The 15954-nt window shown below is 32.6% G+C and overlaps 1 protein-coding gene and 1 long non-coding RNA gene across 2 annotated transcripts in view; one reads left to right on the forward strand and one right to left on the reverse strand.

The window, feature by feature from the left end:
- Window positions 1-15954, forward strand: part of hh (hedgehog signaling protein) — a 30418-nt gene extending 14464 nt beyond the window's left edge. Inside the window, exons 2-4 of the mRNA XM_085186722.1 lie at window positions 7120-7381; window positions 13271-13413; window positions 13583-15954. Of these exons, the coding sequence (XP_085042848.1) occupies window positions 7120-7381; window positions 13271-13413; window positions 13583-14050 (873 nt within the window). The 3' untranslated portion in view covers window positions 14051-15954. The remainder of the gene's footprint in view (window positions 1-7119; window positions 7382-13270; window positions 13414-13582) is intronic.
- Window positions 7120-9992, reverse strand: LOC146538195 (uncharacterized). The gene is made up of 3 exons (XR_014878053.1): window positions 9774-9992; window positions 9485-9612; window positions 7120-7369 (listed from the first exon to the last, which is right to left on the reverse strand). It is a non-coding gene; the product is annotated as an uncharacterized LOC146538195 (long non-coding RNA).

The raw sequence follows: 15954 nt of genomic DNA on the forward strand, positions 1-15954 counted from the left end.
TACTGAATTTATATTCAACTAATCCTCTTGGTATAGCCCTAAAAAGGCATAAAGCGCTCTAGACTTTCAAATTAGCATGTCTAAAAAGAAAATTGATCGCTCTGAGGTCGCTCATTGTGTCCGTTAAGGGGGACATTTATCTACTATTATTATTTTGGGCCGGTTTTTTATGTACCTGCCTACATGGCGCCTGTCTATTCATATTTAAATTCATATTTCGTGTTGAGTAATTTTTAACATTTATTATACAATGTTTGTTGTGTAATCGATGAAATGATAAATTACAACGGCTTATTTTCAATACTAAGATATTTTTTAGTAAAGCTTATAATGTCTTTTTAGTCAATCGTTAAAATATATGAATTTGGTAAAGTTATCTTTTGATGTTACATTTCCTACTACTACCGAAAATTCATTTTATTTGATATACTTAGTAGGTTTATATAATAAATTCACAGTGTGATTCATCATAACCAATAGAAAACCTTTAAAAAATCATCATATTGGTTCATAATCCTACTAAGGCACAGTTGGGTTTTCTTATTCATTAGTGCAGAGTTCCTCCCACCGACGTCGCTCATTTTATTTTATTTATGGCCAACGATCCGAGGTGAGACCCCAATTTCGCATACGTCCGTGGCTTGATAATAATTATACACTAGCAACGTAAGTCTAAAAAAGGCCGGCGTTTTAAGATATAGCCTTTTGGGCTATATACTTCATGAGATTTCATCTACCAATTGTTACTGTTTTATATGTTTTTATTTATCTATTTTTCTTTTAACTTTAATATTAATAGTATCTTAAATAAATTATAATATAATTTCAATTAGATAATTAATACAATATATTTAAAATAAAAAAAATAAATAAATGGTTCTTTTAAAAAAACGCTCTAACACAAGAAGGTCAACTGGGGCTCGGTGGCAAAAAGCTCTCTCATGTTCGCGATGTTCAGATAACCTTAAACTGAGCATTTGTTATCCTTATCTCGTGTTCGAGCGTAGCTAATGTGGCTTCAGGGAGATATGCCCGATCGATTTATGTCGCCTGCCTTGGCACCCACGACAAATTGATAATTAATTTTCGACCGACGCCTTTGATCATCACCGAAGTATTTGCGAGCATAAGTCCAAACAACGGACGATTACCGTTAAACATTTATTGATAAATATTTTGACGTTTCCTTATTTTTTCTTTGAATATGGTGTAAATAGAGACAGATTTCTTTTCTTTAGCTTATATAATTATGCATACTCTCTTTGTTCCGCCTTTGTGCATTTTATGTCATAAAAATTTTATGTATTTAATCCTATCAAGTGTTTACACACTTAAAGACTTTTTATCTTATCTTTATCTAATCTAAAATAGATACTAGGTATAATTACTTACCTATGTAAATCGTTCTAAAGAGAATCGTCACATATCTACAAAAGAAATTTTTTTTATACCACATTTTACTCATGATTGTATTATTTTACAAGTATCAGATATTAATTTTTAAGTAAATGTCAACGCCGCCAAAAATTCCACGGAATAATTGAAGTGAAAACAACCACAGAGTAGTCCCGTGTCAGCTTGTCGTGTTGGTGAAATATTAATCGATTGGAAGCACTTTACTACGTGTAAATCAATATTCTATGTTTTTCTGCCAAGTTACCTTTGAAGCTTCAAGTCTACCACCAAGTAGAATGGTCAGCCAAATACGGTCGATCTTTTTCTTTTTGCATACCTATACCTGCACACTGCGAAGGATCTTTAACAAAAACGATACCTCTCTCATCGGGTAATTTTGTCAAATTACTGGAGATATCACTTTTGATTAGGGTACCGAAAACAATACAAAACCTTTTGTGTAATTCAACACCGATAGCTGGCTTATAAAATATAACGTTTAAATCAATGTGACTGATCGAAAGGCAATGTAATTGAACACTTTGTTTTTTACAAACAAACTTTTAATGAAATATAATTGATGTCACAAAAGAAAACATTTACAAAGTTTTCAAAAGATAGCAACCATTACGTATGTTTATAAACAATCTAAAGCTTATCGAACACTCACAACTAGGTAGCCATTTCACATTGATTAAATGAAAAAAAAAGGGAAAGAAACAAATGGGATGTGTCATAAAAATATGCGTATCGGGCAGCGTCAACACGTCGCGTTCCACCGCAACGCCGCCTAAACACCGCTTAATCCCTTAAAACAATGCTAATGGATCCACGTAAGAGTCCCGCCATCAACCACGTCACGTGATCGTCTTAACGCTCCGATCACCACCAATAAAGTTGACACTAAATTACGAACTGTTTTATTTTACTTCCCCAACTTAAAATTACAAAATTGTAAATAAATATTTTATTATACACATCCACTGAACGCATTTTAGTGTGAGCGATGAACACGGGTTCACGTCAAAACATCTTTATCTGGTTATTTGTCTTATAAAATATTATCGAGAGGCACTTGGGTACCGTCAGCAAAAGAGGATATGCGTGCGATTGTTGACTTTACGCCCACGGCCCGTGATCGCTCTTTGGGGCGAGACAAACAATAAAAGCGACGATTACGAGTGCGGGTTGTAACAAATATTGTTTATTATTATAAAGAGATGATATACCAAAAAAGAATGAGTCTTTAGGCGTGAATACCATCGCCGCGGACGTTACCGGCGTCGGAGATTAGAGCGCGCGCCGTGCACCCACCCGTACAAAATTCGACGCGACGGCTCGAGTTATGAAGTTCTGATATACTGATAAATCAATAAATTTTATTGTGATAGTTCGAACGCGTTATAATTTTGCAGTTTGAATTGATGAATATAGTATCCTTTCAATAAATCGTTATTAAACGAATTTTAAATTTTACATAACTTACAAAAGTACGCAAGAATTTAAGCTCGTTATACTTATATATATGTAATTTCTGCATCTTATTACACCGCAAAAATTTTAACAGTTTAAAGTCAAATTACGGAGGATAAGTAAAAGCTAACAACCGGTTGAGTCGGAAGAGGCGGGCAGTCGTCGCCTGCCGCAATCACCTCCTCGTCGCGTTTTCATCACCTCGCGCGTTAAAAGTGACGTTATTACTGATGCAAATCGATCACCGGTAGTTATCGTTGCGAGGGAGGTGGACGCAGAAAATTAACGCGATACACGAGATCATGTTTATAGCCTTACATGATTAAGAAGGACGATAATTATATACCTATCATTTTCCTTTAGATAGGCCAGTCGTGGCGCTGAGGCAGAAAGTGTGACTGTAAATACGATGGATTGTGGGTTTAATTAACACTCTAGGAAATTAATTATTTAATAATTTTATTTCTTCGCTCTGGTGTCAAGGGAAAGCACTCAACATACAATTCCTCCTTTCTTAAAACCAGGTTCCCTCTGCCTATTCTGCTCTCAGCAGGATTCAGCATGAAATTGATATATTTATTTTTAATAATGTTACTTTAGAACATAATATTATATGATGTCTAAAATGCGCAAAGCACAATAATGTAGGTATTTATATAAAGAACTATTAGAATAACAAGAGTAGAGAACTCTAAAAATTAATCGACGTCGGAAGCGTGGATTCCATTGCTTATTCGGATGACTTGCAGGTTGCAACTAGTGGGCACAATCTCATTGACTCCACTATTGACCCCCGCCACAGCATGATGATCTTGATATTATAAATAATACACTAAGAATAGTGTATTCCCGCGGGTATTTATATATACTATTTAATGTGAAATAATATAATAAATTGTTGAAACTGTTCGTACTTACTCCAGGGAATAGCTAACATTGAGATTAACAGTGTGCAATCTGTGAATAGATCGAACTGATGTTTCGCATCTGGTAAGTCCTATTATAACAACATAATAAAAAAATGTTAGTTATACTAAATATTTTTGTTTTTATCCTGTAAATAAGGTTTTAATGAGAGTAAATGAATAATTTATTCTCATGTCTTAGTAATTTATTAAAATATACAATAGTACAAAGATAGTAAGTACACATTATTGATAAATTTTCTTAATATCACGTTCTAGTGTGAAAGTAATCGTTGTTATGTCAAATATACCAACTTTTGTTACATGTACTTGTAGGTAGATAAGTGTGCATGTGTATCTGCCTAGCTTGGAATATAATTTAAAATGTAAATAAACTTTTATTACTATTTTAAGTATGACTTTTAAGGCAATTTAACGTAATAAAAGACAATTCGAGATTATTTTATATTTTATTAATTTTGGAGGATTTGGTTGTAACATTTAAAATTACAATATTAAGTATTTAATGAGACAAGAATTATTTTTTTTATGATTAAATTTGATTATTTTGCATTTAATAAATATTAAACGATACTACGTAAATAAAAATAAAATTTACCTTTTTCCCTTCTGCTGTCTAGTTTGTTAAACATGTGACATTTTTCGTCAACATGTACTGAAGGGCTTCGAACATGAAAAATTCAAGGGACTATTATGCATATGTATTATTTGTACAATGTCTTTGCCTACATGCTAAACAATATTTACTTAAATCTATCTACACATACGTAGTCAAAATGTGTTAAAATGTGTTATAATTAGTAGACATTGGAATGATTTGGAATATCTCGTTAATAAATGTATATGATAATTACAGTAGTTGAATATTATTGGTGCTAAACATAATTTGAGTACTTAAATTACGTTACACAATTTGATTTCTTTTGCATTATTTTATGCTGCTAACTCCATTCATAAAAGGGACGAGAGAGATGTTTTGTAGATATCCCCCCTTTTTTTAGTGAAATGGTCATGTCATTTTGATCAAGCGTGTGACTGTAAATGTGACGAGGTTCAATTCCCATTCGGGAGGAATGTAATATTTATCATTGAAAATATTAATTTTCTCTTTCTGGTAACGAGTCAAATATCTGTGATGTGTTACGCCACTCAACTTGCAGACAGAAAGTCTCGACAGAAAATGTGGAACGCAAGTGCCTTAATAGGGACGGAGTATCTAAACATTAGGTTCCCAGGTTCCCTCTGCCTACCAAACTTATATTACTTCAAATTTATTCAATATTTTCATATCAGATCTTATAATTAGATATTTTACATTATGTAATACATATACTCTTAACATAACGCCTATATCTAAACTATAATTAAAATTCCTAAAATCATAGCCGAATATAAAGTATGTTCATTTTATTGTATTGACGATCGAATTTAGAAAACATCCCCGAACTATGTGTAGAGGTTCCACTAAAAAACATAAACCAGTCAACATTGGTCGGTGCTTTTCGACTTCTGACTTTATACAAAAAACGTTGCGTTGAAGAATGTAAAGAGCCATTTAATTATCCTAATATATTGTTATAGTCGTGAAGGGAGGCGGTGATAAATTAACAGACGGACAAAATTGGTTAAGGTGGCAAATGGAACTGATTCTTTGAAAGTGCATATAAAGTTTGTAGATTATATAAAAACATAAATGCACAACTTGTATCTTAAAACAGTAAAGGTAATTTATTTTGATATATTGCAGCGCCCCAAGCCTATATGCATATATACGTTCTCACATTACTGCACCCGATGCTGCAGTACGATGATCCTTAGCGGTTTTTATTTCCATTTTTGCCTCAATTCCTTTATTATGGGCAAGTGGCTCGCTCCCTACTTCAGGTAGCCTGGTCTCGCTTCGGCTTGACCCTAGGTATTCGACAAGCCGTTTATTTTTTTTTAATTAATTAATATAATGTACATTTTTAAAATATTATAAAACTAGTATATCCACTTATTTGTTCTATGTCGTCCATTATTTCTGATTCCTTAATACAATATATAATATGGCTTATATATTGGTGACCGTGTCATTAAGATGGGTTGGAATGGTGAAGCAAGAGAGAACAAGGTGTCATAGTTGGGCGTCCCGCTGCGCCCAGGCATTGTGATCGACAGCTTGTTTACTAAAAATATGCATAATGAATTTATAATAGCCCGCCCGGTATGTCGCGTCGTACTTTCTTACCAGGACTTCCTTACGTTGATATAGTCTATAGCAAATGAAGATTAAAACTTACATTTTATAATGAAATAAAATCACTAAAATCAATGCAATATCAATAAATAAAGTAGTTTTTGTATAATGTTTTATAAGGTTATTTCATATAAATAAAATGCCTTGGGCGTGGTAAAGTTAGTAATAAAAATTTCTTTGTAAAGAGACCTAATTGTGCCACCGCAGCGTCGCGTTCCCACGTTAAAGTGCATCAATGTTTGAGAATACATTTAGCATTCGATTGTTTTAGTGTCGGCCGAGACGTCTACAGAGTAAACATTACGCATCTCGAACTTGCTTTTCGTGGGGTTCAGTACTTGCTGGCAATATTGTATTTTTTTAAAAGATTTTTTTAAGAATTAACATTTACCAAATAAAAAATAAAAAAATATATTGTATAGCAAACTTGGAGGTGTAAAATCCTATAGATTTTCTTCAACATGTTGGAGAACTGTTGCGATTGCTTTATATTTTTTCTTCCCTAAATTTGAAATTCCACACCGTGTAAAATTCGGAATTACTTTAGCAAAGTTTAGCGTTTTAAATTTCTTACAACTCTTTATTAGATGGTTGGAACGTTCGTAGAAATAATTATGTACGGTGCTCCAAAATATCTTTTATATTGAATACAAGCGGACGCGTCGGCCACGCGGGGCGCCCATCGCGCGATTCGTTACGTCAATCTTTAAATTTTTTCTCAAACAAATCTGCATAGAGTGAGTTGACATCGCGACATAAAGGTGGCGTGCAGTGCGTCCTCATTGTCCACATTTCTTTATAAATATTTTGACATTTCTTTATGTAGCCCGCCGAGTTATTTCACAAACAAATTCATGTCAATTCTTTTGTAAGTTTTAATTTGATTTATTTTTCATGACGAAATGCCGACAACGGGCGGCAACTGGCGCAAGAACTGCCTCGTTATTTGTTACTTGACCGGCACATACTTTTAGAGTAAACATATGTTATATCTGTTTGCTTATTATTATATAAAAAAAGTATTTAAGTTTAATAATTTACACAAGTTTTGTCAAAATTTTAACATTTAATGTGTTTATTTTCCAGCGATGCAAAGAAAAACTGAATACACTGGCAATAAGTGTAATGAATCAATGGCCTGGAATTCGTCTCAGGGTAATTGAGGGTTGGGATGAAGAAAATTCGCACCTTGACAACTCATTGCATTACGAAGGTCGCGCCGTGGATCTCACCACCAGCGATCGCGACCACAGTAAAAATGGAATGCTGGCGCGTCTCGCAGTTGAGGCTGGCTTCGACTGGGTCTTCTACGAGAGCCGGTCTTACATTCATTGTTCTGTAAAGACAGGTGTGTATCAATTATTCTTTAAACTACTCTATGTTTTAGTACAATTTAGTAAATAGGTATCAACGTTATCGCACTTTATTGGACCTTATTAGAAAATCAAAGGCACCTACTAAGACTTAGTATTTAACTATGAAAAAGTACCGTTTAGTGATGTTAAATGTTGATAGGTACATAACTGTATTATAACACAGAGGCTAAGAGACAGGCCTCGCAGGCCAAATATATAGTTGAGCTTTATAAGAAGAATGCACCTCAGACAGCTTCCCGCGCCCGCTCACCGGCGGTGTCGATCAAACGGACGAACAAGCCTCTTGTTAACGTACGTCTTCCTCGCACCCCCCGTGTTTCGTATGTCGTTCCCGCTCTAACACGGCTACAACGCAGCCAATCCCCCACTTCTATAATTACGCCGGTGATTCAATGGCTACTTATATCTATATATATGTATGCAGCACAACGATGAGAGAAACAACTATTTATATATATGTATGGACATGTTTTAGATATAACAGCGGTCTGATGCGTGTGCGCATTCTTAATTTTGAAATTATATCAGCGCTCGACTAAAAAATCTTAATAGTTTTTGTAGTTTGTAATTGAATCGTCTTCCTTCCTGTAAAATTTTGCAAGTACATCTATTGGATTTTCCATAGCAATGTTAAAATTTTTATGTACATACAAATAACTAGTCAAAGTAAGAAAAATAGTAAGAATTATTTGCACAAATATTTGTAAAAATGAGGAAAACCATGTATAGTTTATGAAATCGTGACGACTTTCGATTGTTGTACAACTTATGGGAAAACCGACGGTGTTTTTTTACAGAACGAATTTTCCTTAAAAAGAGATGTGAAAATAAGAAAATATATACATACTAATATTTTTGACATTATTGAGGTCAGTCGTGGTGCAGAGGCACAAAGTGTGACTAATGTAAACTCGGAATGTTGTGGGTTCGATTCCCAATCGAAGAATGATGATGATGAAATATTTAGCAGTTTCATTTTTCACTCTGGTGTTGAGGCAAAACGCGGCGTTGAGTTCCGCCACTATGCCTCGAGAATTTGGCCGGAAGTGTCTACCCTCAGCTAAAAAACGAATATCTTAATATTTATGCGAATCCTGTATCACGTTATTCTCACTGAACTTGTCTTGATGTTTATTCATATGCTTATGCTTTCGATTTTATACAAATTTTGGCGCTATTAACAATTAACATATTGTATAAGTAGCTACATTTCTAAAGTCAAGGCCAACATATAAGATATAAGTTATAAATTCCATTTTAAATGTTTTATTTTATTTACTTTATACTATATTTTATTAATTTAAACGATTAACATTTACACCCGTAAGCTATAACCGCAATGGATTGTAGTATTTTTAAATTTTAATCAATTAAACATTTATTGCATTTCTTTATCTCAAATTCCTGAATCTCAATCTACATAAAATTTTTGAGTGCTTCTTTGTGGTTATGCAAAAATAATGAACTGTTAAAAGCTCGTATGTTCTGATTCCTATCAGCAGTTTATTAATAAGCTTAAGACTTTTAAGTAACTGTTATAAAATTTTATTACTGTCAATTTTGTTAACATAGAATTAAAAAAAGAAACGAATAATAAATTAATATTATTACAAGAATTTTAAAATAAATTATTGAATTGAAAATCTATTTTATATGAATTTCACATTTTTAGTATAGTATGTGTAGTAATATATTTTTGAGAGCATATAATATATATTTGAAATTTAAATAATTATGTTAAGGTAAACTCTATATCTTATAATACGCTTTCAATTTGATTGTTTTATGCCGTTGACATAACTGCAGCTTCAAAAGACATCAACGCGCTTGAATGTCGTTAAGATATTTGTTGTAAGTGCCTTGCCGTAGTGGGTAAATATTCTATTTTGTTAGCTTTATTTTTGTGTTGACCTTATGAGGCTTATGAATTTAATTTTCTTATTTAAAATAATATTATGCTCCCCGCCTTAAATCAATTGTAAGTAGTTATTATTATATACATATATTATATTTAACATGAGCTTTTATAAAACAATTAAATAACTAAAATTAAAATAGTATAATTTAATACTGACCATAAAGTTATATATGAAGGAGGTGCTCGTAAATGGGGTGTGACCGAAGGCAGGTCACGAGACGCTGAAGGCCGAACGACACGATCTAGACGGTCCTGGCCCGAGATAATCGCTCGATATAATATTCACTGAAATAAAAAATGTAGGTAATAAAAACACAACAGCAAATGCCAACGCTAATTGGTCAACTTACATTGTAAAAAATAAATAAATTTATATCATATATTTGATATATGAGATAAATCATTTTTTTAACTTTAATATAAATAATTTAAATTGTGAAACTAACCTAAAACTGTTTTGTTAACGTATTTTGTTACCAAGTCCAAAAGTTTCATACTGGATTCTGAGTGTGTCTTATATTGGTATGTGTGGGAACGTAAAGGACCGCGGCCGCAACTATCCGGGATGTGGCGAGTGGCAACAGCGTGCATCGCTCGAGCGCACACCGTCCGCTAACAATGTTCTTCTTCTCTTCTTACTCTGCTACCTATATTAAATAGTCTCATTATTATTTTGTCATATAGTTTACAATATCTTCTTTATATTATGCAAGAATATTAACAATCCTATTTATATAAATTTTATTGCTAATTTTTAAAAAATTGTCACACTTAATATGTTCTTTCATTTGAAAGCACATGCAAGTTTACTTTTTTATTATTAATTTATTCTTATTGTTTTAATCAAACTTTGCAATACTTTTTAGTCTTGCATTTTTTATAATCTGTAACATATGTTCCATTTTCAAAAATATTACAAAAATGAGAGCACGTATTCCTCTTAAAGAAGCCATAGGAGTAGAGTTCAATGCTCTATAACATTGAGCAAGATCACTAAATGGTGTCAATTACCATATTTGAACCTGAAGAATTTCTATTAAAATATAAAATTGTCACTCAATTTACTTATAATATATTATATTTAGATGAATGGGCTAATCTATTATTCAATGTCATAACTCTCCGTTAGCAATAGCTCATCGTGTTTCATTCTGAAGATATCTATTACGTTAGAAAGTCAGCATACTTTATCAGCATAGCAGTATAGTTTTAATGATTCAATTACATCGCAAGATATTTAAGATTTTTAACCGACTGCTGGCAAAGGAGGTGATTATTAATTTGACTATGTTTTTTAAAATACCTGGAAAGTGCAAACTCAATGTTTCTACATTCGTCTATATGTTCTTGTTGCGTAAGTTTTGCTTAGTATTTTATAAACAAAATATTGCTCGCTTAAAATTGTTTGTAAATACTCTACAAACTTCTCGACAATAAATATTTAAAATGTTTTATGTAAAACAAACGCGTAAGATATGCGCAATAACTTTTTTTTTAGTTACAAGAAGCTCCTCTGGCCTCATGTTTTTAATATGTTTGATAAATTTAGGCGTTTTTGCAGACTAAATATTTATTGGTCTGGAAGCTCTATAAAGATACCGCTGCCGCATATGAATCATAACCAAAGCGGCACGAGGGCTGTTTACATTTGCACGAATACAACGATATTGATATTTAATTGCCATATGTTTTGAATAAATTAAATATACCTGTCGGATAATTTTCAACTTTATTCAAAAAATACCATGAGGCCAGGCGTGGCGCAGGGGCGTAAGCGTGTAACTGTAAACGTGACATTGTGGGTTCGACTCCCATTCGAGGAAATTATATATTTTATAAGTACTAAAAATAAGACTAAATCAATCGGCAAATTTATTCATACATTCCTAGTATTTATATTAAAATTAATAATTAAATTAACAATGAAATCACGATCACTAGGAAATATAGTTTTGTCTGTGCAATATTTGATTTGAAAATTGTTTAGGTTCATAAACATTCTTAATTCTAATATAAATAAAATATTCTTGAAAAGCTAATGAAATAAATTAATTATATACCTACAAGATTTTAAAAAAATGCCGCTTCAAATTGCCATCTTTAAGGAACGCAATGAATGATCGTAAATTTTAATTCATCATATAAAATGATCCATTGCTGTGATAAAGCGAGGAGTGTCACGTGCGTATATTTATCTGGCAACAGCATGGCCAGGCACAGCTCAGGCGCCGCCTAGCTCTCCCGGTGGTCTCCGCGGGGCGGGGTCGGCGCGGCCACTCGCGGCAGCCGCCTCCGCCTCCGCCTCTCCCGCGCCCGCGCCGCTTATCGACGCATCTTCAACCTAACCTCACTTACGTCACGCCACTGTGAAATCGTGTGACAGCTTTAAGATATTGTATTAGTTTAATGGCCATTGAGGTCAGGATTCCCATTGCTTCAAATTAAAACGATATACATAATTTTCTAAATTCTTTAAATATTCTATGCGTGAGAAATAAGATGACACATGTGACAAAGAGACAGACAGAAAGACAAATATACAATAAATTTACCAAATTTGTATATACAATTTCGTCGATTCAATATGTATTTTAATATATAAGATACAGACGGAAATGACTACAGTCATCCTGTATGAGCAAAAAAAGAAAAAGATTGCCTTGAGAGTAGTGTGCAAAAAACCAAAGGTGGCCGACACCTATTCAATGATTCGTATGATGTGTTCAGCTAACAACAAACAGAATGTCTACAATAAGTGCCTGACTTTGAACGAAATCTAATTTATGTGGTTATTGTGAAATATGATCGGGATACGCCATCTTTTTGTGGACGATATCGACCGAATTTATCGCTCGGTTAGACAACAAGTCAAATCTTAACGAGCTCTTGAGCGTTACCATAAGCTTTGCAATAAGCCACCGACTGTTCATTAAGGCGTGTGATTGTAGCGTCTTCTTTAATAAGCTTCGGCAAAGTTATATCACTTAAAGCTCACCTTTTTTGCTATCTTTACATCACTTGGTGAGAAAAAAGCGCGAGAACGACGGTGGTTTAGCATACCGATTTATCGTTTTCATATAGATTCTTAGCACGTAAAGGTAGAGTTTTTGTAGGTGAAAGATTAACCACAGGTACAGTTTAAGCTGGATCAGGATTAAAATAAATACCATTATATAATAAACAAATAAAGCTACAGCGAGCCAAACGCTTGCCATTTTTCTACATCTATTTTTTACAAACAATGGACTAAAAACTTACCAAAAAGGATTGATTTTTTTATGCTTATTTAGGTTAAACTTAACGTGTTTCCTTGAATTTTTATTTATACCTACTATAAGTAAATAATGCACATTTCTTATATTGGATTTTCACATAACCTAACAAAGGAATTACCTGAACGGAACAACGTTTTGTGGTGTACAGATAACCTTCGGACTGAGAACAAGAAACCGACTGCGATTCTCTTTTGTTTTGTATCTTATCGGATTTTAATTACCAGTATAGAGAAATCTCGTTATTCTTTAGGAGATATAAGCCTTGCTGAGGAATTAAATTTGTTTATTTATTCTTTTGTTGCTCTAAACTCTATATTGTTTTAAAACAATAGATATTAATTAAACCAAGCATATTTAAAATATTAATTTTGCATATCAGGGCGTCGTGGCACCATGGCACATGCGTGTAAAAGCTATGGTTATTGGTTCGATTCCACCTCGAGGGGATGAATTATTTAATATTCCCGCTCTGGTAATACGGTAAAGCAAAGTGCAATGTCTCGAAAAATTCGGTGAAAAGTGGGAAACGGCGTTTCTAACACTAATATAATGTGTCAATACTTAAGAAGTATCGTAATACCTGCTAGTTTTTCATGTAAATAAAATTTTGTTTTTTTTTCACCTTAAAAAATAAAAATAAAAATTAAACCACAACTCTAATATTACAGAATCATCAGTGGGAACAGGTGCTGGTTGCTTCCCATCTGGATCCATGGTTCACACAGAAGATGGCCCTCGCGATATTGCCTCTCTTAAAGTAGGAGACGCTGTGCTCGCTGCTGATGATACAGGAAAAATGATATATTCAGAGGTACATACATGTATTATCATTTTGATACTTTTTACTTAAACTACAATTTTAACTTTTAATGTTTTACAATTTTTTATGATTGTTAAAAATATGTATAGTTTATGTGCAAATTTATTTATATAAAAAGTTTATTACAAGCTATTATATCCTAAATATTTTTTTATTACAGGTCCTTACATTCATTGACCGAGACGAGAACGCAACACGACAGTTTGTTGAAATAACTGCCGAGAATGGTGTGGTCGTCACTGCAACACCTTCTCATCTCCTATTACTAGCGGCCGCTGATGGCTGGCGGGATATATTTGCTGCCAACGTACAAATAGGAGATGTCCTCCTTACCAGAGGGCAAAGCAGCGTAATGCGTCCATCAAAAGTAGTAAAAACTAGATTGGTTTCGAAGAAAGGTGTATTTGCTCCATTAACGAAATCTGGAACTATAATAGTCGATGATGCTTTAGCTTCTTGTTACGCCCTCGTCCACAGTCACTATTTAGCCCACGTGGCTATGGCTCCTCTACGATGGGCGTCCAGCTGGAGCACCTCGAAGACAGTTCCTCGCGGCGTACATTGGTACGCTAATACCCTTTACAACATAGGGGATTTCGTTCTGCCTTCATCGTATAGATATCGCTAATATATAGAAACAGTGTTCGTGTGATGAGAGGACAAATATTATAGTAATTTGTGAAAATTATGCACGCAGGACGTGCGGACGTTGGACATTTGTATATATATAAGGTTGTAAATAATGTGAACATGGCAGTCGTGGATATTGTATATAGATCTGGAATATTGAAGTTCTCTTATGTTAAACTCTGCTATAATTATCGTTGACGAGACCTTGTCTATTTATTTAGTAGTTTTAGGGAGTGACTTTGCAAAATTTAGATATTAATAATAAATAATTAATTAATTAGGTAACATACAAATATTTGTAAATTGTGTCGGTATTGTTATTCTGCACAATGCGGAAATAATTATCTGTATGCGCTTATTCGTATATTTTAAGTACTTGTATAGATAATAAATATAAGCACTTTATTAGTAGATAAATCTAAATTATCGCTCTTTGGCTATTATTTACGTTTTATTTAAGTCTTGTAACGCAAAATTCTCTTTGGTTACTTCCAAATAATCTCTTCTCACTATTCTAGTAACTTGACATTCCAAGACACTAATAATCTTTTTACGTGCTAACATTTTACAAAAAATAATGAATTTGTGATCTTGGTACCTACAACAGTGCCTCAAGATTTTATTTATTGTTATATTATATAGGCTAGTTTTCTATTTAAAAATTGACGAAAACAATCAAATCTTATATTCTTTTTTAATTTATTCACCTGTGTTACTTTACCTTTTAGTTTATTTGCTGAATGCATTATTTATTTTTCACTTTGTTACTATTATATACTGCTATAATATACTGCTTTCTATTTATTTAGCAACGCTTCTTTGGTTAATTATTAACTATTATTTTACGCTTTAGAATACGTATTTGTACAACTCATGTCAAATTTATGGAGTTACTTATGTATAAAAAAATGCTCTAAGTGTATATAAGACTATTAAATTCAATACACATATATAATATTTGTATGTCTGTCTATTGTTCACAATAAATAGTTATTAAAAATCATATTTTATCAATCGTTCGTTACTTCTTTGCCGCTTTTATTGTCCTGAAAGCATTAAAAACGCTATAAGCATTTGGAGCAACTGGACACGAGTATTTTTTCATTATGATGATAATGAGTTTTCCGAGTTACATTGTGCTATAACCATATAAAATGTTTTATGAAGCACTAAAATCGCGTGTGAAAATGACAATACTTTTATTATCTCCTATCACTTACAGAGTGAAAAATGAAAAAATGTTTTGATCGTACAAAGGATCTAGAACTGAACTTTGGGTTCCTATAGTGTGAATTTAGTACAATATTATACTAACTTGCATCAGTATTTAGAAGTAGATGAAGTAAGGTGAAAATCAATGTTATATGTTTATTAATATACAATTATAAGTACTCCAATATTAAACGACTTGCAAATTATAATCATGCAGGTTAAACAAACAAATCTGTCCATTACTTACTAAGATAAAATTGTGTGACGTTTTTCTTATGTAATAGATATTTAATATTATTAATTAAAAATATATAAAAGCTTTAACTAATATTTCGATGACTGATATATGCCATATTACAAAAAAAATTAAAGGTACTCAGTGCTGTCTTTATTTTGGAACACTATTTTATACTTGCTGTATGTAAAACACTTGCTTGTATAATTTATGATATGGGGTTATTGTATTTATTATAATCTCGTAAAAGTACTTGTACACATATACATTTAGTTAAGTATTATTATTTAAATGTATTATTAACGTATGAGTAAATTGAGGTGGACAACTTTTTAAATTTTTGGCATACAACCTTGTAATTTATATCAATTTAGACCAGTTTCATGTAATTAATGCGCTTGCATATTATTTATTGATGTTATTTTTGTATTGATATAAAAGTCTTAACTATTCAA

The sequence above is a fragment of the Heliconius melpomene genome, chromosome 6 (genome assembly GCF_056956725.1).
Source record: "Heliconius melpomene rosina isolate 202511_hmr_F chromosome 6, ASM5695672v1, whole genome shotgun sequence".
Lineage (NCBI taxonomy): Eukaryota > Metazoa > Arthropoda > Insecta > Lepidoptera > Nymphalidae > Heliconius > Heliconius melpomene.